The sequence below is a fragment of the Sabethes cyaneus genome, chromosome 1 (genome assembly GCF_943734655.1).
Source record: "Sabethes cyaneus chromosome 1, idSabCyanKW18_F2, whole genome shotgun sequence".
Classification (NCBI taxonomy): Eukaryota; Metazoa; Arthropoda; class Insecta; order Diptera; family Culicidae; genus Sabethes; species Sabethes cyaneus.
The window spans coordinates 68,667,459-68,693,973 of record NC_071353.1 but is presented as its reverse complement, the minus strand read 5'-3'; the positions used below and the strand labels follow the sequence as shown (position 1 = coordinate 68,693,973).

At 39.3% G+C, this 26,515-nt stretch overlaps 2 protein-coding genes and 1 long non-coding RNA gene across 3 annotated transcripts in view; 1 reads left to right on the top strand and 2 right to left on the bottom strand.

The window, feature by feature from the left end:
* Positions 1-9,548: 9,548 nt before the first annotated feature.
* On the bottom strand, positions 9,549-11,957 carry LOC128745789 (uncharacterized protein K02A2.6-like). The gene is made up of 2 exons (XM_053842865.1): positions 10,605-11,957; positions 9,549-10,034 (listed from the first exon to the last, which is right to left on the bottom strand). Exons 1-2 carry the CDS (start codon positions 11,955-11,957, stop codon positions 9,549-9,551), a joined length of 1,839 nt encoding a protein of 612 aa, XP_053698840.1.
* A 6,009-nt stretch (positions 11,958-17,966) lies between these two features.
* On the bottom strand, positions 17,967-18,392 carry LOC128735441 (uncharacterized). The gene is made up of 3 exons (XR_008412007.1): positions 18,296-18,392; positions 18,118-18,225; positions 17,967-18,035 (listed from the first exon to the last, which is right to left on the bottom strand). It is a non-coding gene; the product is annotated as an uncharacterized LOC128735441 (long non-coding RNA).
* Positions 18,393-22,258: 3,866 nt separating this feature from the next.
* LOC128744991 (uncharacterized) overlaps positions 22,259-26,515 on the top strand; it is a 57,600-nt gene continuing 53,343 nt past the window's right edge. Inside the window, exons 1-2 of the mRNA XM_053842039.1 lie at positions 22,259-22,720; positions 22,785-22,988. Coding sequence (XP_053698014.1) covers positions 22,651-22,720; positions 22,785-22,988 — 274 coding nt within the window. The 5' untranslated portion in view covers positions 22,259-22,650. The remainder of the gene's footprint in view (positions 22,721-22,784; positions 22,989-26,515) is intronic.

The window sequence follows — 26,515 nt, the reverse complement described above, 5'->3', positions numbered from 1 at the left end:
CAAGGTACAGTAAATAGGATTCAAAATGATGAGTAAATAGTTTCACTGTTGATTTTCTCAGTTCGATGCAAATGTTAGATAAGGCCATTTGAAAAATTTCTCGAGATTTGTTACATGATGGGTTACGCAATTATAATTGAAACATTCAAATATGGTAAAAATTCGCATCAGTTACCTTTATCGAACTGTTATGTGACTGAAAAAGCGCAAGAAGTGGAGCCTATATGCAACCAATTGTTACACAGATGTTTTATGGTTTTATGGAACATCAATGCGCGTTATCTATCCATTCACGACTACGATACTAAAAGAGATTTTAAGCCTGTTCGGATTCCCACGAAATCCTATGCCGCATTGTCGAAACTTGCGTGAAAACAAAAACAAAAATACTTCTGTCAACACTGCTGAAGCGTGCGACGGTGTAATCAACGACGGTGCAATTGATTGAACGCGATACGCGACTGAACGTGCGCTAGAAAGCCGTTGCTGTTGGAACAACAGATGCATGAAGAAGAAGAAAAGAAGGATTTGGCGCCGCAAGAACAGATTCTTCAAGAAAGGAAGATGCAGCTGAACCGAATGAAAGCAAGGCAGCAAATATTTCAAAACGAGATGGCGTATCTGGACTCGCAAATGTAGAAGCTAAATGCCACCAATGTGAAAAGTAAGGTAGGATCATTTAAGAGTATAGGACAAAACCATACCGAGTCACCACGTCGTCAAGGGAAGCAAATCACACCCCTTTTTGTAATCCGGAGGTTGGAAAGCTTACGGAGCAGAACCTAAGGACACTTCATGGTTTTGCTAGTTGAGAATCCTACGATGCAGAAAATAGCGATGTCGACGAAGAACAGTCAGAAAAAGAAGACGACTCTGATCCTTGCGATATTGACCAGTCGGAACTTGGAGGAAGCCTGAAAAGCTCAAAGGCAAATCCGCGGAAGAAAGTCGACAAGATGAGCCAATATGGGCTGGGGCTGCCACGTTCTATGCCGAGCAAGATGCAACTAGCAGCACGGAGCGCGATTACAAAGAAATTACCAGCTTTCTCTGGAAAACCGGAGGAATGGCCGCTGTTCTACGGAGCATATCAAGCCTCAAATGAAGCCTGCGGTTTTACGGATTTCGAGAATCTGGTAAGGTTACAAGAGTGTGTCGAAGGTCCAGCGTTTGAAATGTTTCGTGGACAACTTCTTTTGCCGAAGTCGGTCGCCAAGGTAATCGAGAAACTTCGAACTCTATACGGTCGTCCAGAACAGTTACTCCAGAGTTATTTGGAAAGGGTCCGAAGTTTCATTTTATTTGAGACCGTAGTCAGCAGCTCTACGAACATCTGGTGGCAGCAGATTTGAAATCGCATCTTGTAAACCCGCTTTTGATCCAGGACTTGGTAGGAAAGCTTTCGGACAATGAGAAGTGCGAATGGGTTCGTTACAAACGCAACCAAAAACAAGTCACCTTAAGAACCATCACCGACTTTATCTCCGAAATAAAATCGGACGCCTGCGAAACTAACGTACAATGGACTCCAGGCCCATCGCTGAAAGGTAGGATAAGGTGAAAGAGATGGATGCGCTATTTAGCCACAGCATCAGTGAGGTAGCTAATGCAGACTCTGAAGAACGGAAAGGTCAAAATCCGTGCAAAGTGTGTCAGCGCACAGATCATCGATTACGCTACTGCTAAGACTTCCGGAATATGACATTCGCAGGCCGTATGGAAGTAGTTGATAAATGGGGGCTATGTCGTGCATGCTTGAACGAGCATGGTACTGCTCATTGTAAGTATAAGCTACGATGCAAGGTGGGTAACTGTCGAGAAGCACACAATCCTCTGCTACACCCGGTACCAAATATTGTAGAGACGAGCACACATATACGATCCTCTGATGTAATGCTATTTAGGATGATTTCAGTGAATCCTCACTGCGGTGAATGATCGGTCAGAGCTCTGGCATTCCTAGATGGAGGAGCCTCCGTGACATTGGTGGAGAAGAATCTTGCCGATCGATTGGTTATCTCCGGCGTCGAAGAAAAATTACCAAACAAATGGACGGCCGATATTACACGAGTTGAAAAAGAATCACGGAAAATGAATCTCTGGGCTTCTGCTGTAGGCGCGGATGAAAAACTGTTATTAAAAGCAGTGCACTCAGTTGAAAAGTTGTTGCTGTTCCAACAAACGCTAAATGCAAAGAAAATCGCTTTGCAATATGCGCGGGCTTCCGATTTCGTCGTACGACGAAAGGCCCGAACTATTAATCGGACTAAACAACATTCACGCATTTGCGCCGATGGAGGCAAAAGTCACCTGGGTGACGAATCCTATTGCGGTACGCTCCCAACTTAGGTGGACAGTATACGGCCCGAGCTAATCGAATACGATAATATACGATATGATATAAGAGAGACGTATTTGAATTGTCGTCAAGAAGTCAGCAACCAGAATCTACATGACTTATTGAAAATCCATTATGCGTTGGAGGAATCCATTGTGACCGTGCCGAAAGAATCTGCTGATGATAAAAGGGCTCGCGAAATCCTTCAACGAACTACCAAACGGATTGGACAGCGGTTCGAGACTGGGCTGCTATGGAAAACGGACGATCCGCGGTTTCCAGATAGCTATCCCTTGGCATTGAAGAGACTTTTTTTTTTTAATCCTCTTTATTTTTAAAATTTTATATGTACATGGTCAAATTGTGTATCAAATTCGCAACATTCTGGCTTGATTGAGGTGTTTCGTTTATGAATATAATATACCTAATGAACATCTTCATTATTCTTCTCATGCCGTTTGGATGATTTGCTCTTTGCAGCTCTGGGTATTGTAAAGTCTTGAAAGATTGAATTCTAGCTATGCTTGATAATTCTGTGAATATGTAATTCCATAGTGGTTGAATATACGTGCACTCTGAGTATTTATGTTCCAGTGTCTCAACAGCGTCACAATTCGCACAGTTGGGCGTGTCTCTGCGGTTCTCTCTGTGATTCAGCTGATGATGGTCTAGTTTTTCGTTGCAGAGTAGGTAATATACAGACTTCTCCTCAGATGTCAATTCTTTGCGGTTTATGTTTCTCCAAACTTTGGGCCAGTCCCTGTTAGCGTCACGTTCGATGCGATTTTCTGGGAGTCTATGGAGAAAGTGTTTGTATATCTTTTGCGCTGTCGATTCGGTTATCACTTCTAGCGGAATGCTAAGAAGTTCTTTTATTATCTCCTTGATATGTGACATTTCGACAGGGATGTTTTGTATCTCTCTTCGGCTCCTGGTCTGCAAAGCGTATTCATTTTGGTAGGGGAGTATCCTTCTGGTTTCTTGAAATCGATTTACTAGAATTGACTTGCTTTTTCGAAGCGGACAGTGTAATCCAAGACCTCCGTTGATTTTCGGTTTAACAATTTGTTCATATCGAACTCTGTGCGGAGTTCCACTCCAAAGAAACTGCGATATTTGTTGTTTAATCACTGTTCCTGTTCCAGCTGGCAATGGTAATATAGATGCGATATACCATAACTTGGAGCATATGTAAGTATTCAGTATCCAAGTTCTCTGCCTTACATTCATTATTCTCGTATGATTTAACCAAAGAAGTGAGTTCAGATTACGCTTTAATTTGTCCCAGTTAGAGCGTACGGTTTCCTCAATTGTTCGGCAGAAATTTACACCGAGGATTTTCACCTCGTCTTGGATTATAAGCTCTTGCGGGGTAGGGAAGTCTTCTGACAGTTTGAGGCCCACGGTTTTTTGTAAATTTAGTTGCGCTCCGGATGCTGTTCCGAATAGGCGAAAGCTATCAATCACCATCTGCGTTTTGGAAGAATGCTTAATTATCACTGTGATATCGTCCGCGTATGCTGTAATAGTTTCTCCTTGATCGTCGCATACATGCTTCAGTTTATCTATCAGCGGTAGTAGGTATATGACGAACAGGCACATGCTCAAGGGATCCCCTTGACGTACTGAACGTTTGATGTCGAAGAACTCCGAGAGTTTTCCGTTGATCAGTAACTGCGATCTTGAATTCCTCATGAGCGTATGAAGAAGATTGATGAAGCCTTCATTTATGTTCATTTTGCGCATGGTGTTGATTAGAAACTTGTAGCTAACCCGGTCGAATGCACTGCTCAAGTCGCACGCCATTATGAGTCCGCCTCGCTTTGTATGGTGCGTATGTCCGATTTCATCACGAATCAAGCAAGTTGCCTCGAAAATATTCCGCTTACTGTTGCTGCATTTCTGCTCGCTGGTAAGAACTGTCGGTATGATTTTGTTCAACCTGTCCTTAAGCACTCGACTTAAGATTTTGTAGTCCACATTTAGCAGTGAAATTGGACGATAAGATTGTACTGTATTGTTTCCATTTTTTTTGTGAACTAATACAATAACTCCTTCTAGCTGTTCTCGTAGAATTTGCCCATTTTTCATTTCGTTAATTATTTCTATGAACTCTATTTTAATGATGTTCCATGCTTGTTTGTAGAATTCTCTGGTTAACCCGTCCTTTCCCGGTGACTTGTTCGCAGCAGACAGTCGGATTGCGTCGAAAATCTCTTCTTCTGATATCCCCCCAGCAAACCAGATATCGTATATTCATGTCGAGATTTAATCTTATATAAATGGATTTCACATCGGACTCGTATAAATGTACACATCTTGTAAGCACAATGTGTAAATTTCATCGCATGTAATGCACACGATGATTTATATACGAATTAATAGTAAAAATCGTAAGTAGGTCGAAAGATAATCGGGTTATGCTTAGCGAATATCGCGTATGACGATTTCTTAGATTTAGTTACCAACAATGGCTATCATGAAGATGTAATCGTATTTAATTACAGTTTTCATCGGATTATGTTTTGCAAAATGTTTTATATGACATCGTTTTAGATTTATATACAAGCAGTGATAATCATGAGATTCTAGGTGCATTAAAACATAGTTTGCACAAAACACGTTCAAATTTGTTATTTCTTTACAAAAAAAAACAAAAAAAATAGAGAGATTTGAAGGATACGTTCTTAACGCAGATTTATCAACCAAAAAAATTAACGGTTTCTTCGCTTTTATTTTAAATTTAAATATCTATTTTTTTTTTTTGTTAAAATAGAACTTATTTTTATTGTGACGGAAAATTTAAAAAAGTATTATCTGGCTTGAAAAACTTTTACAATGACCTTTTTAACTATTTTAAAAATGTTAACAATTCAAATAAGCCCGCCTAAATATTAAGCAGCAAGCATATAATGATTAAGTCATACTGACAAGACAATAAAAGATCTTTTTGAAAAAGCACGCTTTGAGGAGTTTGATTATTTTTTAGCATATTAAAACCACGTAACGTAACGTTTTAAAGATTAAAAATGTTAAAAGTAGAAACTCATATTTTTTAGATATTTCTCTGATAGGTAAGTGAACGAACGGAAATCTTAAAATTTACCAAGGAGAGTATTTTTCAGAACTGGGCAAGTCTAGATTATGATCCATTTCGCTTATTCTAAATGTCTTAATATCAGTGCATCTTATGGCTTTTCAGAAGAAATGCAAATGTTAAGTGGAATTGGAAGAAGACATTCTTATTGTTGTAAGCAATTTTGAGCTGTCCTATTGCACCTAAATGTTCAGCATTCTTTTTTAAATAACTTTTAATTTCTTTTTAAGGGCTTCTGAAATAACAGACAATATTTTTGTACTTGAGCTTTAATAATATTATCTCCATGTAATCAAATATGAATATGCATATAACGTATTCTAATGTATATTTAGAACAATCTGTACCATGGAATGCTAACAAAGGTACTGCATATCATTCCATGAAGTCAGCATTATCATTAAAATTAACGATCAAATGCAAACTTATTTACGACACTGTAGTTCAGTCACAAATGACACAAACTCGTATGTCGGATGAAAATAAATCAAATCCGTACTTACATGTTCAATGCATCAGATGCGATTGCTTACATATACTTCGGTTCGGTTTAAGATGTGCAAAAATATCATAGAGGTATTTATGTGCCAGTAGCTTAAAGGTAATGAACAAATACTGCGGTACGGGTGGTTCTTGGTTCTAAACCAGGAGAGTACAGCTTGTTTTATAAATGATATAGAAAAAAAAGTTAAATATTGTAACAGGTCGATAATATCTGGAAGCCTATGAAAAAAAGCTTTCTCAGCAAAGCTTTTACTTTTTTGTCTCCATTAACTTTGAGGGCGAATATTTGGCTATAAATAGCCTGCTCTGTATGCAATTTTTGACACTTGCCATTTACCACATGGGGAAAGGCGAAGGGTAAAGTAGAAATATTATAGTAACTGTGTCGAAATGCAATTCAGTCAATCGGCTCAGTCGTATAAACTGTTTTGTTTTGTCGGCATTTCAATTATTCTGAAGAACTAAATCATGTATATCGCCTCCACTTTTGCATGTATATGCCGTTTCTGCGCATGATATATGATTTGATAGAACTTATATGCTGACGTTTATCTCATTTAGAATTAAGTTATACAGACCAAAATGTTTGCTGGGCCATTCATCATAGCGTTGTTTGCTTCTGTTTCCGGTGGAATTGTTTGCCCTGGTTCAAACGTAGCCCGAGATTCTACCGTTTCTTCTGAGAAAAGCAGGTTATAGTAGTTGTAGACTGCTGTTTCAATGTCATGTGCATTATTCAGTGTTTGCCCATTGATTTGGAGTTTTTCAATCATGGTTCCTTCTTTACGCTTTCGTTGATCATAGAGACTGAAGCAGTTGGAGACAAAGCTTAAGAAGAACCCTGGGTTGCGAGACAATATCTGCCAGCAAATTGCTGAATACCAGCAAAAAGGATACGCGCACTTAGCAACACTCGAAGAACTTACTAAAACGAAGTCTGGAAAAGCCTGGTATCATCCGATAAACGTAGTTCTAAACCCTAAAAACCGGGGAAAGTGCGACTCGTGTGGGACGCTACGGCTTTCGTGCAGCGTTGCCAACCTTCTAAATTTGTCTGGATTTTCCAGACTTTTTGATGCCTAATCAGACAAAAAAAAACACAAACTCTCCCTGCTCGGCCCAATTTGTGAAAAATTGCAATGCGCAGGAGTATACTGGGGAATACCCAGAGGCAGAGGAAGCGATGATAAATCGCCACTACGCCGACGATTACTTTGATTGTGTCGACACGGTTCAAGAAGCCATCCCAAGGAACAAAACGGCAGCACCTAAACAAGTAGGTGTGAAATAAGAGTTGTGTGGTAGCATTCGGTGCTGAATAAGCGAATTTGCTGAATTGTCTGTTATTTAAACGTCATATCCTATATTTTTTCTAGCTTCTAAGCAACATCTATACGTTGTTATATAAGTGCTGAATAAGAGTCGTATAAACATTATGCAAACGTATCGGCAGTACGGCTAAGAGCAGCTGTGGAATAATGGTCGCTTAAAAGCTACCATGAACATACATGTCGAATAGACGTTGTGCAAACGTGTCAGTCAAAAGCAATTGTGGAGTAAAAGTGGAATAAGAGTGGAATGAGCATTGCACAAACGTATCAGCAGCATTACGGTGATCAAGTGTGGAATGAGCGTTGCGCAAACGTATCAGCAGCATTGCTGAGAGTAAGTGTAGAATAGAAGTGGAATAACAGTGGAATAAATGTTGTACAAACGAAATTGGAGCATGCTGAGAGCAAGTGTGGAATAACAGTGGAATAAATGTTGCGCAGCATTGCTGCGAGAAAGTGTGGAATAAAAGTGGAATAGGTGTGGAATGAGCGTTGCACGAACGTATCAGCAGCATTGCTGAGAGCGAATGTGGAATAAGAGTGGAATGAAAGTTGCCCAAACGCATCAGCTGCATTGCTAAGAGGAGTTGTGGAATATGTGTCGAATAATCGTCGTACAAACGTATCAGTAGCACCACCAAGAACAGGTGTAGAATAAAAGGTGCTTGATGGCAGCCAATAACACTTGAACGACACTTTGTACTTTACACTTTATAATCAGGGATGCCACATATAATTCTGTGTTTTTTGTTGGAAAAATCTGACAATCTGTACGGCGAGGAAAAATATCTGTGCAAAAATCTGTCCAATGCAAAACAATGAGAGTGAAAGAGATAGAGTCATTTTGCTGACAATTTCCGTCTCTTTCACTCTCATGTAAAAGCTCAAAAATCTGTTTAATCTGTGCAATTTGGCGAAAATCTGTATTCTGTGCATACAGATTCTGTACAGACGATTTCTTTCAAATATCTGTTAAACACAGAATAATCTGTGCATGTGGCAACCCTGTTTATAATTTATACTTTAAATTTATATTAGGTACACTTTATTTTTATTTTATTTTTTTGATACATTAAGAATAGAAAACATTTGTGTTGTATCGGTGGCCAAGAGTAGGCATTTCGGTGGTGAAGACGTATAAAATACCCGAGAAACCGTAATTTACTTTACGACGTATATAAACGTATTTTATTCTACTTTCAGTTAAGCACGCGTGCACATTTTTGTATCGAACGTCAAATGGTATCAATGATATGTATGTCAAGGTGATGACAATTCCAATATCAATGTATATAAATGTATTTTAAGGTATAGCAGCTCTTCCCCCCTCGCGAAATCCTCTTTACAAATCCCACTTCTTGGGTGGACGAACAGTTCTTCCAGAACATCTCGGCGACTGGCGTATATCCAGGCTACACTGGCCTGCAGCAGAGGTAGAAGATATCGCAGGTGAAACCACAGGATATCGGATGTTTTCAGATCTAATCGGCGCTGGCAACATCGAAGCTTCCGGCTGTGGAACCGTTGTAGTGGTAGGAACAGCAGGAACTTGATCAGGCACATTAGGCTGTTCGGGGTCCTCAGAACAATCAGGGAATACAAGAACAGGAACAGTAGCAGGGTTACCAGTGACCAAGTTTGAACCAACTTCCCGTAGCTGGCCTATGTGGCGCTTCTAAACTCTTCCATCATCGAGCTCTACCTCGTAGTGAAGTTTGCCCAATTTATTCGAAATCACTCCGTATTTCCACTTTGCTTTATCCAAGTAATCTCGCGCAGCAACTCTCACGCCCTCTTGAAGATCACGAACCTTTCTATCATCTGACTTAGCACTACGTCCAAATTCAGGGATCATTATATCCAATCGTGAACGAATTTGACGGTTGTACAGCAACATCGACGGCGATCTTCCCGTAGCAGGATGGATAGTTTTTCTGTACGCCATCAGTATGTTGCAGAACTCAGAGGGCAGAGTAGCTTTGTCACACTGCAAGCTTTTCAATTTTGCTTTCAGGGTCTGGATAAATCTCTCTGCTTGTCCATTCGTTGCCGGGTGATATGGTGCGCCCATTTTGTGGTACACACCATTCATTCGCAAGAATCTTTGAAACTCTTCGGATGTAAATTGTACGCCGTGATCAGATACGAGTACAGATGGAATTTCGTAGGTGGAAAAGTTCACGGCACACCTGGATTGTCGTATTTGTTGTAATGTTGTTCAAAATTCGTACTTCGGGCCATTTCGTGTACGCATCTACTAAAACGATAAAATAAACATTCATAAACGGTCCAGCAAAGTCAACATGTACTCGTTCGAACGGTTTTGCAGGAGGTTCCCAACAATGCGTTGGTTCGACGGTTCAGCATGAGTAGATTGACACAAACTGCAGTTGCGCACCAGGTCCTTGATGTTTCTGTCTATTCCTTCCCACCAAACGTAGCCACGAGCTAGAACCTTCAATCTGGTAATTCCAAAGTGAGTCGAGTGGAGTTCTGCTAATACTTTGTTCCGCAAACTTGGTGGAATATAGACTCTAATTCCTCGCATGATACATCCTTTTTGTAACGTAAACTCCATTTGATCTACTCCAAAGCGATCTCTAGGTTCCACAGATTTTCCGTTCCGTAAACCTTGCACTAATATTTTCACAGTAGAATCTGAAGCAGTAGCTTTCGCAAGCTCTTCTACGGTTATTGGCAACGTATCAATAATGTTCACCTCCAAATAATCCGTCTCCTCAACAATGGTATCGGGTGTTCCCTTCTTTAATGGTAAGCTCGAGAAGGCATCAGCATTAGCATGTTGGTTCGTAGGACGAAAATGAACTTTAAAATTGAAAGACTGTAAAAACGTTGCGAAGTGTTGCATTCTCAACGCTGACATTTTCGGAAGCCCCTTTGCATCAGAGAATATTTGCTTCAGTGGCTCGTTATCTGTAATAAGCGTAAACTTCCTACCGAAAGGTATTGGTAGAATCTGCGAACTCCAAAGATTATCGCGTAGGCCTCTCGGTCAATTTGTTTGTATGCTTGTTACGTAGAATTAAGCGTTTGTGATGCGTATTGGATTGGCCTCTCTGTGCCATCCGGAAACACGTGACTAAGAACTGCGCCAACTCCATATGGCGACGCATCAGTAGCAAGCACTAAGGGCAATGTAGTATCGTAATGTGCCAGAATTCTTTCGGACTGCATTTCACGCTTCACTTTATTGAACGCTTCTGCACTCCTTCGACTAAACGAACGGAACAGAGTTTTTCAAGAGGTTGTTAAGTGGATATAACGTTGTTCTCAGGTTTGGAAAAAACCTACCGTAGTAGTTTACTAAACCTACGAATGAACGGACTTGATCCTTGTTTCGCGGCACTGGCATGTTCTGAACTGCATCAATTTTCTTTGGAACTTTGTGAATACCGTCCTTATTAATCAGATATCCACAGTACTCGATCTTTTTTTCGAAAAACTGACATTTGGCAATGTTAATTCGCATATTGTACGTACTCAGCCTTTTTAGTACTTCTGCTAATCGCTGTAGATGAATGAAGTCATTCGGTCCCGTGACTCGAATATCATCCAAGAAGACGGTAACTCCAGGAATCCCGTTCAGCACTTCTTCCATCAATCTCTGCCAAATTGCAGGCGCAGATGCAATGCCATACATTAGACGTGTTGGCCGATACAAACCTCTATGCGTACTTAGAGTTAGTACCTCACGATCACCCTCCTCAACCTCCAATTGCAAGTAGGCCTGAGTCAAATCGATTTTGGTGAACTTCTCCCCTCCAGCAACACTGGCGAAAAGTTCTTCAATTGTCGGTAATGGATGGTCGTCAATTTCAAGGTTCGGATTCACCGTGACCTTATAATCACCGCATAGCCTCACTCTATTGTTGGACTTCATTATTGCAACAACCGGTGTTGCCCACGCACTGTGGTTTACCTTCTCCAGGACTCCGTTCTCAACTAGAAGATCTAGTTCCTTTTCGACAGCATCTCGCAAAGAAAACGGAACTTGACGCGCTTTCACATATACTGGTCTTGCATTCGGTTTCAAACATAACCTAGCTTGCAAACCTTTGATCCTTCCGATGGATTCATCGTAAACATTAGCATACTTTCCCACTAGCGATCTAACAAATGTAGGAGTAATTTTCGGCACGGCATTAGTAGCAACACTGTTCACTGTGTGAACACCAGCGAACGCAACGTCATTGAGATCGATTTGCATCGCCGTGATCCACTGTCGGCCCAGTAGAGGTTGTTTTCGTACATTCGACACGTATAGTGGCAGCATGAACGATTGTTCACGGTATTCTGCAGTAATTTTTAGCATACCCTCGACGTAGATACGACTATTACAATAGCTAACTAACTCGAGATCAGATGGTAAATGTTTCTCCGCACGAAACAAATTTTTCTTATCTTCTGTACTAATAATTGTGACTGGAGCTCCTGTATCTACTTCGAAACGAATGGTTACCTTATTCACTAGCATGTCTAAATAAAATTTAGAGGTAGAAGGTGTGCACGTTTCCTCCAACTTGCAAACTTCTTCCAGTGTCACAATATCACTTTTGTTTGGACCTCCTGCTACAGGTCGCGTATTTTGCTCGAGTAAATGTGTCTCCGATTTGGTATTCTTTTCCCTCTTCGCTCTCAGGCACACCTTTTGCAAGTGTCCTGTCATTTTGCAGTAATTGCACATTGTACGAATGTGCGGGCATTTATTTGCGAAATGAGAATTATTTCCGCAACGGTAGCACGTACCCCGTTTTCCCGTACCAGACTTTTCTTTATTTGTATTTTTATTTGAATGGTTTACCTTACTTTTTGTAGCATTCCCCTTTTTCGGTTCTACAAGGTTGATTTCCGGTTTCCCCTGTCTCGATTGGATTTCGTGGCCTCCTTTGGTCGAAAGTTCCATCGATACGGCAATTTCTCTCGCACGGTCCAACGTAAGGTTCCGTACTTCCAGCAGTCGGGACTGTATTTTTAGTTCCTTTAATCCGAAAACGAATTGGTTTCAAGTATGTAATTCAAGTAATTTCCGAAGTTGCAGGTGATAGCCAGTTTATGTAATGCTATCAAGTAGTCGTCGATTGTTTCCTCCGGACGATGATCTCCCTGTTTGCGGCATTTGAATCGGAAGTTTTCTAGGATCTCTAGCGGCTCTGGATTGAAGTGAGCCTCAAGGACACGTACTATTTCACCATACGTTTCTGTCTGTGGTTTCTCAGGAGCAAGCTTGTCGCACACAATGTCGTATGTCTCACCTCCCATGAAGTGTAAAAGCATGTAGAGTTTGGTTTCCTGCCGGACACCAAACAGCACGAAGGCACCTTCCAAACGTTCAACCCATCGCGACCATTTCATTCGATGACGATCAAACGGGTCGATGGTAAACGACGAATGCATTGCAGCAAACGGAGCAGCAGCAACACCTTCAGCAGCAACAGCACCTTCAGCAGCATCACCACCACCAGCACCTTCTGGATCCGCATTCAGCATCCTCGATCGACAACTGTTGTATCGGTGGCCAAGAGTAGGCATTTCGGTGGTGAAGACGTATAAAATACCCGAGAAACCGTAATTTACTTTACGACGTATATAAACGTATTTTATTCTACTTTCAGTTAAGCACGCGTGCTAGGACAGGACATGACACGTTGTATCGCAATGGAGCCAATTTGCTGTCAAAAAAGAGCCAGCTTCCTGATTGGCTGATTTCATGCGTGCAACTGTAGAAACAAAAATTCACAATAGAAGCGCAAAAGTGTTGCTGGAAACCATAGCAAATCCTGAACCAATCAAGTTTTTCACGTTACTAGGTTTTAAAGAGTTTGTTTATCGTGGAGTGTTAACATAAAACAAACTAAATCGATATGTAAGTATTATTCGATCGGATTGGATCTATTTTTGTGTAATTAGAGATCAACTAGGACAAGTGGCTTCTATCATAAACTTCAGCTGCATTCTTGGAAACACTTTTCGCTTGCCGTAGTAAATTTTGAAAGGGAATCGCCAAAAGAAAAACAAGAAGAAGAAGAAGTCACATGTTATGTCCTGTCCTAGCACGCGTGTACATTTTTGTATCGAACGTCAAACGGTATCAATGATATGTATATCAAGGTGATGACAATTCCAATATCAATGTATATAAATGTATTAACAATTTGCATAACCACTTTTAGGGTACCGCCAGAGTGCACGCGACGCGACTTCGCTCTCATGAAATGCACAGTCCTGCTTCTGGCGAAAAAGGGCTGCGCGTATAACTACAGCAAGAAATGTCGCGTCGCGTCGCATGTCGCTTGCACTCTGGCGGTACCCTTAACCGCCGCAAATCTTTGCTGGTCGTGAAAATCCTTTTATGTGTTGTTGCCTGTGCGGTGTGTATCTTTTCCCTCGGCGTGTCGCTATCCCTCGTCGTACCGATAAATTTAACAAACTTATATCCAAATTCCAAAGACAGCTGGTTGCTTGACGGTTAACGAGTTACTCACAATGGATTTGCTCAGCGAGATGAATTCCGTCGGGCTAAAGCCGCCAGAATTGTTATGATCGGGTGGCATAGTGGCGATTAGCAGCCAAAATCATATCGTTCGCTGGTGGATGAGTCGATGGATTCTTCGGTTTGTTGGCGTCTCGTTTGGTGAATTTGGAAGTCTTCGTTGCCGAGAAGCAGCAACTTGAGCTGAATAGATCCTTATTTACAATTGATCCACAATTGAGCTGAAGCTCAAGAATTTTTGATCGGATTGTATAGGGCGTAAATTAAATACAATCATAAAGAAGATTAACCCATACCTCATCTCGTATATATATATATATCTGTAATCCGTACACACATCTGTAGCACTGATGTGGGAAGGCAAAAAAATGCAAATAATGAAATATTAAATATTCGACTCATATTTTCTCAATTATTAAACGTCTGTTAGGGAAACATGTAATCTACTGTGTTGTAATGGATTTTTTGAAAAATTTCCAATCGATTGATACCAATATCTCTAGAATCTATTGACGGATGACTGAGCTATAAGCGTGCAAACTATAACCACTTCTCGTCACATGTTCCCTTTTCGTTTTTCTAAAGTGCACCCCCATATAGAAATCAAAGAAGTAGGGTAACCAATGTATTTTGGACCCTCTCAGCAGCTGTACCTATATAATTTGGACACTTACAGCAAAATCAAATGCAAGTGTCCAAATTATGTACAGCTGCTGATGGGGTCCAAAATAGGTTGGTTACCCTAGTCCTACTTCCAAAGCTTAATCTGGCTATAAATACCGCATTTAAGAAGTATAATCTTAAGACGGAATATGAAATTAAATCTTACTCAAAAAATTTCTACAATTATGTGAGGACTAAATTAAAATCAGATAATTTCCCATCAAAAATGTGCCTTGACAGTAATGAGTGTACTGATTCAGCAGGTATATGCAACTTATTCGCTAACTTTTTTCAAGAAGTTTACACAACGTACCCAGAGGCAGAACGTGATCTTGAATACTTTGATTAATTTCCTGAATTTCTAAATGACATCAGTGTTAATCAAATCAATGTGAACGATATCTTAAATGCAATAAATCATTTAGATATAGCGAAAGGATCGGGACCCGATGGAATTCCTCCAGTTTTTTTGAAAACTTTAGCTTTAGAACTAACAGCTCCATTATATTGGCTTGTCAATATGTCATTGGAGTCCGGAGTTTTTCCACTAGTATGGAAAAAATCTTTTCTGGTGCCTATTTTCAAGACTGGTAAAAAAGCTGACATCCGCAACTATCGTGGTATAGCACTTATATCTTGCATCCCGAAACTTTTTGAGGCAATAGTAAATGTTAAAATGTTTGACCAAATTTAAAATAGAATAACACCAGCGCAGCATGGTTTTTATAAAGGTCGCTCGGCTACTACAAATCTACTCGAATTCATTAGTTATTCTCTAGATGCAATGGATAACGGTAACTACGTTGAAACCTTGTACACTGATTTTAGTAAAGCATTTGATCGCGTTGACATACCTTTGCTTCTTTATAAATTGCAAAAGACGGGTCATTCGCTCACACTATGCGCCCAATGTTCCAATATTATGCCTTGTCGCACAGAGCGATTCGGCAACACACCTCTACAGCTAATATGCACACAGCGTACGAGCGAAAGCGGAGTGGGAGCGAACGACAGCACTCGGTGAAAATCGCCCAGTGAGTGATCATCCAAACAGCTCTTGGTGCTGCCCTTTGCCACACTCCGTGCGGAATTAACGCAAAAAATCAGAGGGGTTGTGTACAAGACACGACTGCATATATAGGTGACGCAGGACTACGTAAGTCTCTTTGTAGCATGTATTCATGCTTGTAATCATTCGATTCTTCATGTATACATGCTATATGCAACATATATACATGCTACATGCGTTGTATGTAACATTTATCAAAGTAGTAACATTGCATACGTTCAATTCTCCAAAGATTGTGCATTTGAAAACAATTTATCAAAATCAAGAACACAAACTATTACTTTCCTGCTAGCTTACAAAAATTATAGATTGTTTTTATTATCCATGGTTTCCCACGTTGAAAGGATTTTACCAATTCAATCCTATTTTATCAACAGCACATCTTTTCACTACACTTCTAATGAAACGGCAAGCATGCGTATTCATACAAAGCCGTATTATAACCGAACACTACAGCTGTAGCACATTTTTCCAACACAGATATCAAATTCGCCGAGGTTTAATCGTCACGCAGTAAAGAATTTGCGATCTGTTGGGACAATGGACTTGTGTCATTTTTTCTGACACGCTTTCCTAACACAGACATCAGATTGGACTAGGTTTAATCGCGTTCGTAAGAAATCTGTTGACACGAGGGGGCTTTGTCACTCTCTCTGGCGTACTTCCCAAGCAAGGACATCAAAATGGTCTAGGTTGAACCGCGGTGTTAAGAAATTTTGTTGAAATGAGGAAACTTTGTCACTTGTTTTGGCTTACTTCCCAAGCACAGATATCAAATTGGTATAGGTTAGATCATCGCAAAGAATCTTCCAACTAGTGATGTCCGATTTTTCCAGTTAATCGATTAGTTAATAATCGATTACTTTTTGGGCGGCCAATAATCGACATCGATTAATCGGCGCTATATAATCGATTAGTCGAAATAATCGATTGGTTATAACCTTTACGTCCCGATACCAAAAATAAGGATACTTGCAGTTACACTTTCGGCTCTATCTCCATTGTTGTTCAATTGATTCATATGCAACTAACGTTAAAAGAACTCCATCAGATTGGTCGGTAAATAGCAACGGGATGGCAAGGTTGTCATCTCCCATATATTTGGTGCGTAACCGACATCACTGGCACTGCCATACGAAAAATGGCCCGTTCGCCCTAAGGCAATGTTAAATCGGGTAACAAAACTTGTTGCTGGCTGTACCAAATGATGGCAGTTTAAGATTATTTATGCAGTTTATGAATATTCTTGCGGATTGCGGTTTTGTAATATATTATACATCATATAATATTTTTCTATTGAATGAGTGAAAATACGACAACAGTTTATCCAGTTTTGGTGAAAGCGGAATGAAAATAGATATTCGTTATGCTGAAATTCTAGCGTGCCACACCGTTGGAAAATAGCAGGTTTTTTTCTTGAGCTGTTTTCTTTTCAGCTGGATACCAGGCTTAAGACTTGTAGCTCCTGGGGTATCGTACCCCAGTATCCCCTACTTGCGGGTGCTTTATGCTCCGTAGGGGGTGGAATCTCAGGGTCTTTTTAACGCATACTGACACACGGCTGACCATATATGTGAGCGGCAGTGAACAGCTTCACGGTACGGGAGGGGAACTATCCCTATAGAATTTTAGAACATTCACTCGCGATCCCCTGTGACTACTTTCACCGAACGGAATCTAATAGAAGGGAGGACTCAAAAGCCGCGAACACTTTTGTTCCGGCCTGACTCGAAACCAGCGAGAATTAACAACCCCTTTTGTGGGTTCGGAGTAACGGAGGTAAAATCTGCGGCAAGGTAAATATACGAAACGTTACGTGTCCTATCTAGAGTAGGCATTAATTTAATGTTTGCGAACTTAACTCTATACACTCACGGGCATGTTTTTGATTACCATACATCCCTCCTGAGGGATAGAACGTTGATGTTGCCGGAATCGCTCATCGTCAGATCCTCGGGTAGGTTCCAGCCCGACGCAGCCTACCTCGTTGAGGTTAATCGCTCACAGGTTGAGAAGATGGTCGTACATTCTAATCACAATGCCTCATTGATCGAATCGGTTAACCGCAAACGGCCGGGAGAAAGTTGTTGATGTAGCTGAGGTGACTTTATCCAATGTACACCTGTGAAAGCCTTGACCAGATAGCCAGTATTCGTGTTGATAGTACCGGGTTACAGGAAGTTCTCCTTCTGCGTCATTAAATATCCAAAAACGGATTCACTTCCGAACCGACTGTATGTCCCAGATTGAGCAGAAAGCCAGGGGTTGTTGGATTACTACGAAGAAAAGTCGGAGATTTTGATCCGATGTAAAGAAAAAGGCCCTTTGTGGACCTGTCGGGTTTTATTAGTTTTTGTGATGCAACAATTTTAACATGTGCTTATTTTAACATTCTTTTGACAATTTTAATTATCCAGCTTTTAACATTTTTTTTATAAATTACCTTTTTCGTACTTCTTATTTTTGCTCGTAGTGCTTACACGTGTTGTTCTTGTTCGTTTCCGTTTAACTAACAATTTTAGCTATACAATAGACGTAAGTTAAACAATAGGAATTAGCTTTAAGTACACTATTTTTAGGTTATAATATTCCACGATTAGTCACCTTTTAACGTGTTGTATTGGTCCTAACTAGCACTTAATAAATTTCATTTGAGTAATTAATCTTTAGTTGTAACTTGCCTAGTAATTTTAACTACTGTTACTAGTAACTCTAGAAAAAAGAACACAGTAATTTTAAGTACATTTACCCTATACTTATTACACAATTAATTTATAATTACACTACTTCAAGACGCGCACTTCTGCTCTGCTCAGGAGTCGAGAACGGAAAGAAAGCATCCACCAGATGCCAAGTTTAATAAGCTAAACTTTATTAGATGGGCCTCACTTCAACCAACTGTTGAATTTTGACAGATCTGGCCACATCCGTTTGGTTCCGTAGCTGTTGGTGACGTTGCCAATCAATGTCCCCCTAGTGCTAACTATATAAGTACTTTGGTGGAGTGCGTTCACACCCTCTTCATGAAGATTGTTCAGTGTGAATGGGACTTGCGGTACACAGCAGAGCGATGTCTGACCATGTCTGACATACCCACTCGTCACTCTCCCATCAATGTCAGTCCGGTCAGAGGCGTAATTAGGGTATTGGGATTGATGTTTTTATGGCAAAGAAAAAGTGATTTCTTGGGATGGAGTCACAAGACCATATAAATAGGAACCACCGGTTACAGACTTGACCCCTATTTATCGACAGACTTCACATCAGTATTATTAAAGGGCTATTAGGATAATTACGAAACTAGTGCAACAACTCTACTGATTCTATCTAGGTACATCGCCTAGCCGAGATTTGAACATACGAATACGACGACCAGTTTGTTAGATCAGCATCGTACCTCGAAACCAGCTAAGCGAAACCAACTAACTGGCTAATCGCGTGTGGTTAATTTAGTAGCTAAGCGCCAGCCACTGTAATAAATTAAATTTGTTAGAAATTGTTAAATAATAAAATTTTAAAAAATCCGGCATAATCGATCGACCAGGTAATCGATTATCTAATAATCGGAACATAAAGCAATCGATTAAAAATTAATCGATTAGTTCGATTAATCGAGAAGTAATCGGACATCACTAAACCAATCACGAAGCGAGAATTCTGGTAAAACATAGGCTCATTATTTTCAATTTTTCAATAGTTCAACATCAAGAATCCATACTTTTCTTCATTTGGGTCAATTCTTAGAAGATTTTCCGATCGATTGGTGTAAGAATATTGAAAATCGATCGGAAAACCGCTGAGCTATTAGCGCTCAAAACCTTTCATTTTTCGTGACGCTCGCATTTTTCGATTTTTTGGAATGACACCCTATCTCAAAACTTGCCGTAAGACGTAGTCCTACGTCAAAAAATTGTTTTGTATTTACAAATTTTCTGCCCTTTTAAAAGTGAAAACACTGAAGCACTGAACAACTAATATGGTCTATGTTAAGTTAGTACGGATAAGGCGACGCAACAGTAAAAATGTTTTTTTCAATCACACCACTTCAACTGACCCAGCGCAAGGTGTACAATCCAGCCGCGCAGAGTGCGGCTCTTGGTGTAGTAAAGCACGCAGCAAATTTATCACTCTGCGTTTGCGACTGCCTTTTCCTGGTGCGCGTAAAACACGAAAGAGCGGGTTTAGCAAAAGAGACACTGAAGGGAATTTGTGGGCGAACACACACCGCATGGCGAGTGTTGTGTTGTTTAAGAATGTGTGTCTTTTGGTCTGCGCTGCGGTTTATGCCACCTCTGAGACGGGTGTCCAACCCAAACTCCTCAAGTGACTTGAATCATATTTGACCAACCCAGAACTAATTGTAAGGTTCAGAGGAAAACAATCAAACCCTATTAATGCCAAGTCAGGTGTCCCATAAGGCTCTCATTAAGGACCTTTACTCTTTATTTTGTTTGTTAACGACTTATCCTTCATCCTTAAGAAGCTCAAAGTATTGATTTACGCCGATGACATGAAACTTTTTATAGAAATAAAAAAAAACTTTTAAAAATGAGATACTGCTATTCCACACATGGTGTAACAAAAGTTTGCTGCAACTAAATGTCAAAAAATGTAATCTAATCTCTTTTAGTAGAAAACGTAACAAACCTGATGTGACAATTTCCTTAGATGACCAGAATGTGAAAAAGTGCGATAGAGTTAGAAACTCTGTAACTCTGGATCGGCAAAGAACACCTCGTGGTTTTGAGCGATTCTTATGTAAAAAAAATCTAAGGAATACGATGGAATTGGAATTTTTGAAATCAAATTGTACTCATTGAGAGAAAAATGCTAATTTAGTTTTTAAAAGCTGGCGACCGTAGAAACGTAAGAAACTATTGTGGAATTACTAGCTTATCTGCAGCGTCAAAGCTATGTGAAATAATCGTGAGTGGAGTGATGTTGTCCCGCACAAAAAATTATATATCTACAGCTCAGCATGGTTTCATGCCTGGTCGTTCGGTTTGCACAAACATGATGGAATTTACTTCGGCTTGCATCTCGCATATGGAGAACAAGAAGCAAGTGGATGTAATTTACACAGACTTGAAAGCAGCTTTTGATCGAATTGATCATGCAATATTATTGCGGAAACTTTCCCGTCTCGGCGCTTCTCCACAGATGATACAATGGCTTAGCACGTACCTGCGTGGTAGAGTGTTGCGTGTGAAGCTTGGTTCCTGCGTTTCCTCTCAATTTACTAACGTTTCTGGAGTTCCACAAGGCAGCAATTTGGGCCCGTTGCTTTTCTCGCTGTTTTTCAACGACGTCACCTTCCAGCTGGCTACCGGATGCAGACTTGTGTATGCTGATGACCTTAAACTGTTTCTGGCAGTTGAAAAAGTTGATGATTGTCGCCGCCTACAAGCTCTACTCGATATTTTTGTTGTTTGGTGCAAACGAAACTGGCTCACAATAAGTGTTGCGAAATGCGAGGTGATGAGCTTTTATCGCTTAAAAAATCCGATCTTCTTTAGTTACCGAATTGATGGGACAGAGTTACGCAGAGTCGACCGTGTTACTGACCTTGGTATTTCGCTAGATACTAAACTCACATTCAACGCGCATCGCGAAGCAATAATTTCAAAAGCATTGCGTCAGCTCGGATTTATCTTGAAAACTGGACGGGACTTCAAGGACCCCTACTGCCTCAAATCATTATATTGTGCCCTTGTCCAACCGCTGCTTGAGAATTGTAGTTCAGTATGGTGTCCTTTAATCTTTAATGGTGAAATTGATTCTCCCTGCCTTTTGTCACTCTTGAATTTTCGCGCTTCGCAACGTAACCTAAGATCAACCGATTTGCTGCATACACCGTTTCACCGCACCGCTTTTTGATATAACGAGCCAGTTACGGCATGCATTAGAACATTTACGAGAGTGGAAGAATTATTTGATTTCCGACAGCCGTCACATAGGTTTGTGCAGAGATTAAGAAATAGCAATCTGTTACAAGTAATTGTATTCATGTAGACTAGTGTCAGATGAATTAATAAAATAAATAAATCAATTAATAAATCGAATTTAAAAATATTTGGCAGCGCTGCCGCTAAAAACTAATAATTTTTTCTGATTCCTTGGACAATTTCCTTTGGAAACATGATAGAATAGTCTTTCTAAACCTAGTATTTCCAGAGATATGAGCTAAAGAAAATAGAAGGATTTGACAAAAACGTATCTTTTCATTAAACTGGAGGTCCTCCCATTAATCGAGGGAACATCCAATCGGCACTGAACTTAGATTTTTTTTTTGCTGGCCTGAAACGAATAATCTGACAAAATTTGGTTTAAATCCTAGAAGGTCGATTACAAGTTTGTACTTTTTCTCGGTCATTTGACGTGGAATGACCCATATGCAAAGCAATATTTTAGATTTTTTTAAGCATTGAACATTCTACCATTGAACATTTTTATTCCCAACTCCCAAGAAATACGATCGATTGCGCCATATAAAACGTAGAGCAAAAATATCGCAAATTTTTTATCTGAGAACTGATAAAAAGTCATGTTTTACCAACAAACAAAACTTAACACAGTAAATATTAGTAATTTATCTCCCTTTATACCCTCTTACTTCGTTATGATTTGCATTTCCATACAATCAACGCCACAACGAACGACTAGTGTGAGCATTTAACATGTGCACAGTTCATGGTGCTCTCGACCGGAGCGGGTTTGATGGAATATTTTGTATATTCAATTACATGCCCATACACATTCTCTATTTTCACAGATGAGATCATAACTTTTGGCCGTCGGGAGAAATATATAGGTATCTTTGCTCGAGTTTGATGTAAACATTTTAAACACAGTTCAGTCATTAGTCATCGAAGTCGCTACAGCTAATTTAAACTACAACCTAGTCGTTGATTCGTGATGTGTCTGTTTTGTGATATGTGAAGTCATCACTGTCAATACGGGATGATTTTCTGATCCCTGAGACATTCCGGAAGGTTAATGGTTCCAAAAACATAAAATACCCGGTATCAAGTATATGTGTGACCATGAACAATTTTAAATAAGGATCTATATCTCCGAAAGGTCAATCCTTTCCTATCTAGTTAACACTGGCGATGATTGTGCTAGCTAACCGTAACTATGGCTGTGCTAATGTCTTATCACCGTCTGATAGAAAAGGATTCCAAACGTATCAATTATTACTGGAAATGTAAGATGCATTCGAGAATAGTGAGTAAAAATTGATTTAAATTTACACAAACTTTTTTTTACAGCTTCAGTTTTAGTAATATTATGTGTTTCCATTTCCTCAAGTGTAGTTATAGCGTTCAGCTTGCACTCCTTGGGCGAAAGCTTCCACCAAAACTGCTTCATGGGTGCAAAGCTAAACTTTATAAAAACTCACAGTTCCGGATTGTTTTCTGCAGATAGGAACGTCACTTGCCATTCTATCAGCATGCATCCAGTGGACGAAACATGTATGTATTATAAATCTATTTAACCCATTAAGCACCACACTTTTTCCAGCAAGGATAGAAAGTTGAAACTTTCAGGGAAATTCTCTTTTAGGTCAACTAAGAAAAAGGCGCTGACATGTATTTTTAAATTTAATCCTGTGTCCCGCAACGATATGTTGCGAAAACGCAACGCTGGGCATACCTTCATTATTGTGCATATAAATACTTCATACTTTTTACTCAAACTTCGGATATTTTTTTGGGATTTTGAGTATTAATAACGATTAAATGAACGAATAAGACTATTACATGTTATGTTTTATGATATATATTGAAACATTTGGGTTGGAGACCAACTTTGCACTAGGCGCATAGTATGCAGTTTGAGTGCTATATGCACGGCATCGCAGATGATTAAATCCCTACCAACACGTTCCAAAAAGGTTGTAACATTAAATTTGGGTCCATGATACCGTCGTTGGTGTTTTTTGCTATCACTCAATTCTTCCAGATATTTCGGAGGCAAAGTTACTATAACGATTTTATTACGCTCTTATCACAATGGAATCAATGGATGCTCCAGCTGCCATCAGTGTTTGAAGTAGCGAATTCTATGTTATGTAAACTTTTATAATGTTTCTGGGATATTTTGAACAAGCGAAAGTTAAGATTCATATTGTGAGTTTCATTAAAAGTTATCCACCCTGCTCAAAAATGAAATGCTCTTTCATGGTTGCTGGGTCGATTTTGATATTATTGGGAGAAATTACACAGAAATCATAACGTTTTAGTTACTTTACCCAGTGACGTGAACAACATGTTTGTCTGCAACATTCTGGCAGTAGTTCTAGCGCGGTGTTTCCTTTAGACCGCGTTTAACTTTTGGCAAAGCTCCCAATATTCATTTGTTTACTGAAAAGCAACGACATCAAATAAAACACCGCGGCGAAGGAACGAAAACAAACGTTCCATTGCAAATTTTGAATATCTTTTCTTCTTAGCGTTGTGCTTTCGCAACGGAAAGCTTAAAACCTATCCTAAAATTATAAAAATAATCAAAATTATGAAACAAAGCTTTTTTGGCAAGTAACCGATTCTTACTAACACTGATTAATAGATCAAGCTCAGGCATTAATAGAGATAGCATTTTTCCTTAACTGTCTGAAGAATAGCAAAATCTGTTGTCTTGTCACAGCTATAATTATGTTACATGTATCATCACCTTTGAGCAAAAATATGTCGATTAGATATTTTTCCAATCTTTCATTGTTTCTCAGGGTCCAAGTTCGTCAGTGCTAATACCACACGTCGCTTAATGCCATTTCAAAGAAATTTAGTACATCATAAAAACACATTTGAAATCTTCTCAACACCCTCAAAATTTCAAGCTATTACAAAAAAACGTTTTTTGGCTAGGTGTACACATACTATCATGAATAACTCAATCATTTTTCAAGCAATTTTAAGTTTTTTATACCTTTTTGGGAAGCTTAGAGGACAAGCTTTCAGGATATATACACATTCACGATGGTTCTACAAAAGTTAGACGAGATTTTTTCAATTAAATCTGAAATTTAACGAATTTTTTTTTTTAAGTCGCTTTAGGGGTTTTAAAGTGACCTTAAAAATAACCCACATTCATTCCTCAGCACAATATCACTTGTTTTATATTCAATCCTTTGACTTCGGCCAAAATTTCAGCCAAATCGGTCAACATTTGCAAATATGAGACCATTTTTAAGAGTTGTAGACAGAGATGGTTCGATCGCTTTGACTCAATTTTGATTTATTTGACAGTACCGTCTCAGTGGGTCCAAATATGACAAAGTTATATATGAGACGTCTGTAGATCAAGGTCTTATCTATAATTTTGCTGAATAAAGTTTTGCTGTATCTTTTGTAGTTACGTTGCTACGATGTTAGTATCTTATTAGTGACTAAATGAACGTTCATTTAGTCACTGATGTGTTACTAGCATTGTAGCACCGTAACTACAAAAGATGCAGCAAAACTTTGTTCAGCAAAATTGTAGATATGAACTAGTTCTACAAATGTCCCATAAATGACTTTGTCATATTTGGCTCGGCTGAGACGGTACTGTCAAATGAATCAAAATTGGCTCAAAGTGATCGAACCATGGGCGTAGCGACGCACAGTGGGACCATTCTGGAAAAAGGCGGTCAAAAGTCTTTTCTCGCTTTTCCTGACGTTTTCGAGCTTAGGTGTCTTAGGAGAAGTTTCATAAAAAAGTATTCTGCATCTAATGACATTTTCATATAATTGGATATTAAAGTGATAACAAATTTGAAAAAATTATTTTTTTATAGAAACTACACTGAGAAAACTTTTCGTATAGTTTCTATGTGTCCCACACATAGATTTTTGCAATGTGCCCAGTCAATGAACTTTATATGCCAAACAGTTATAATTTATGGGTACGCGAAACTTTTGCACATACTATTCATATGCGTATATTTCTTATGTGTATAATTGCACATACTATTCATATCCGTATGATTTTTATATGTATTTCTAGACGGATTGTGCTTATATGCGGCACATGATAATCATCTGGAATTTCATATGGAAATTTACCATTAGTTATGTGCAGAATATTTTGAGTGTAGATAGCATGGTCATGTGTTCGGCAAAGTTGTAGAACTTTGAATTTCAATAAACTTTGCCGAAGATACTAAGTATCTGCATCATATGGTTTGCGAGATATAATTGACTTTCTGTCGTGACCCCCTTAAATCAGTTTGTTAAACTTCTTGTACACAAAACCTCATCTAACAGGTTCGACATGTTCTACAAACTTTTGGATACTATCAAAATACGTAACTTTCTAGAAGGTGTATATATCATATGTTGCTTTATTTGTTTTAAAAATGGATTTGAAGCATAAATTTTACCGTTTTTACAAGTAATTTTTTCCGTAAATAGGCACCTACTGGTAGCTAAAGTTAGCATCGCTTGAACCACCATAGAATGTAGTATAAGTGTGCCAAAAAATTTTGGCCGGGTCTGGCCGGGCATTTTGGTTGTTTCAATTATGAATTACATACATATATGCTGGTTTTAGTAAGTTATCAGGGTTTTATTATTCGTACATGTTCATAATAGTTTCACAGGACCTCGTCCACGTCTGTTTCGCTATCTGTTGCAGAATTATTTTCGTTCTGGGATTTTTGTAAAAGTTTGTATACTGCTCGCTGGTAACAACTGCATTGATTTTTTTACTGTTGGTCTTCTTAAAGTTGAAATTAATGCATCCGACGTCATTACCAATCTTCTGAAAATAGCTTCGTTTGTGCAGAATACTTTTTTATGAAACTTCTCCTAAGACACCTAAGCTCGAAAACGTCAGGAAAAGCGAGAAAAGACTTTTGACCGCCTTTTTCCAGAATGGTCCCACTGTGCGACGGGGGGTGGTTTTGGTGGTTCAAACCCCCCCCCCCCCAGACGAAAATTTGCTCTATACTTTTTAGCTTGAAATTTCATAGCCAGTTCATGTTGTACGATCCTCGTCGTCGTCAGTAGCAGCTTAA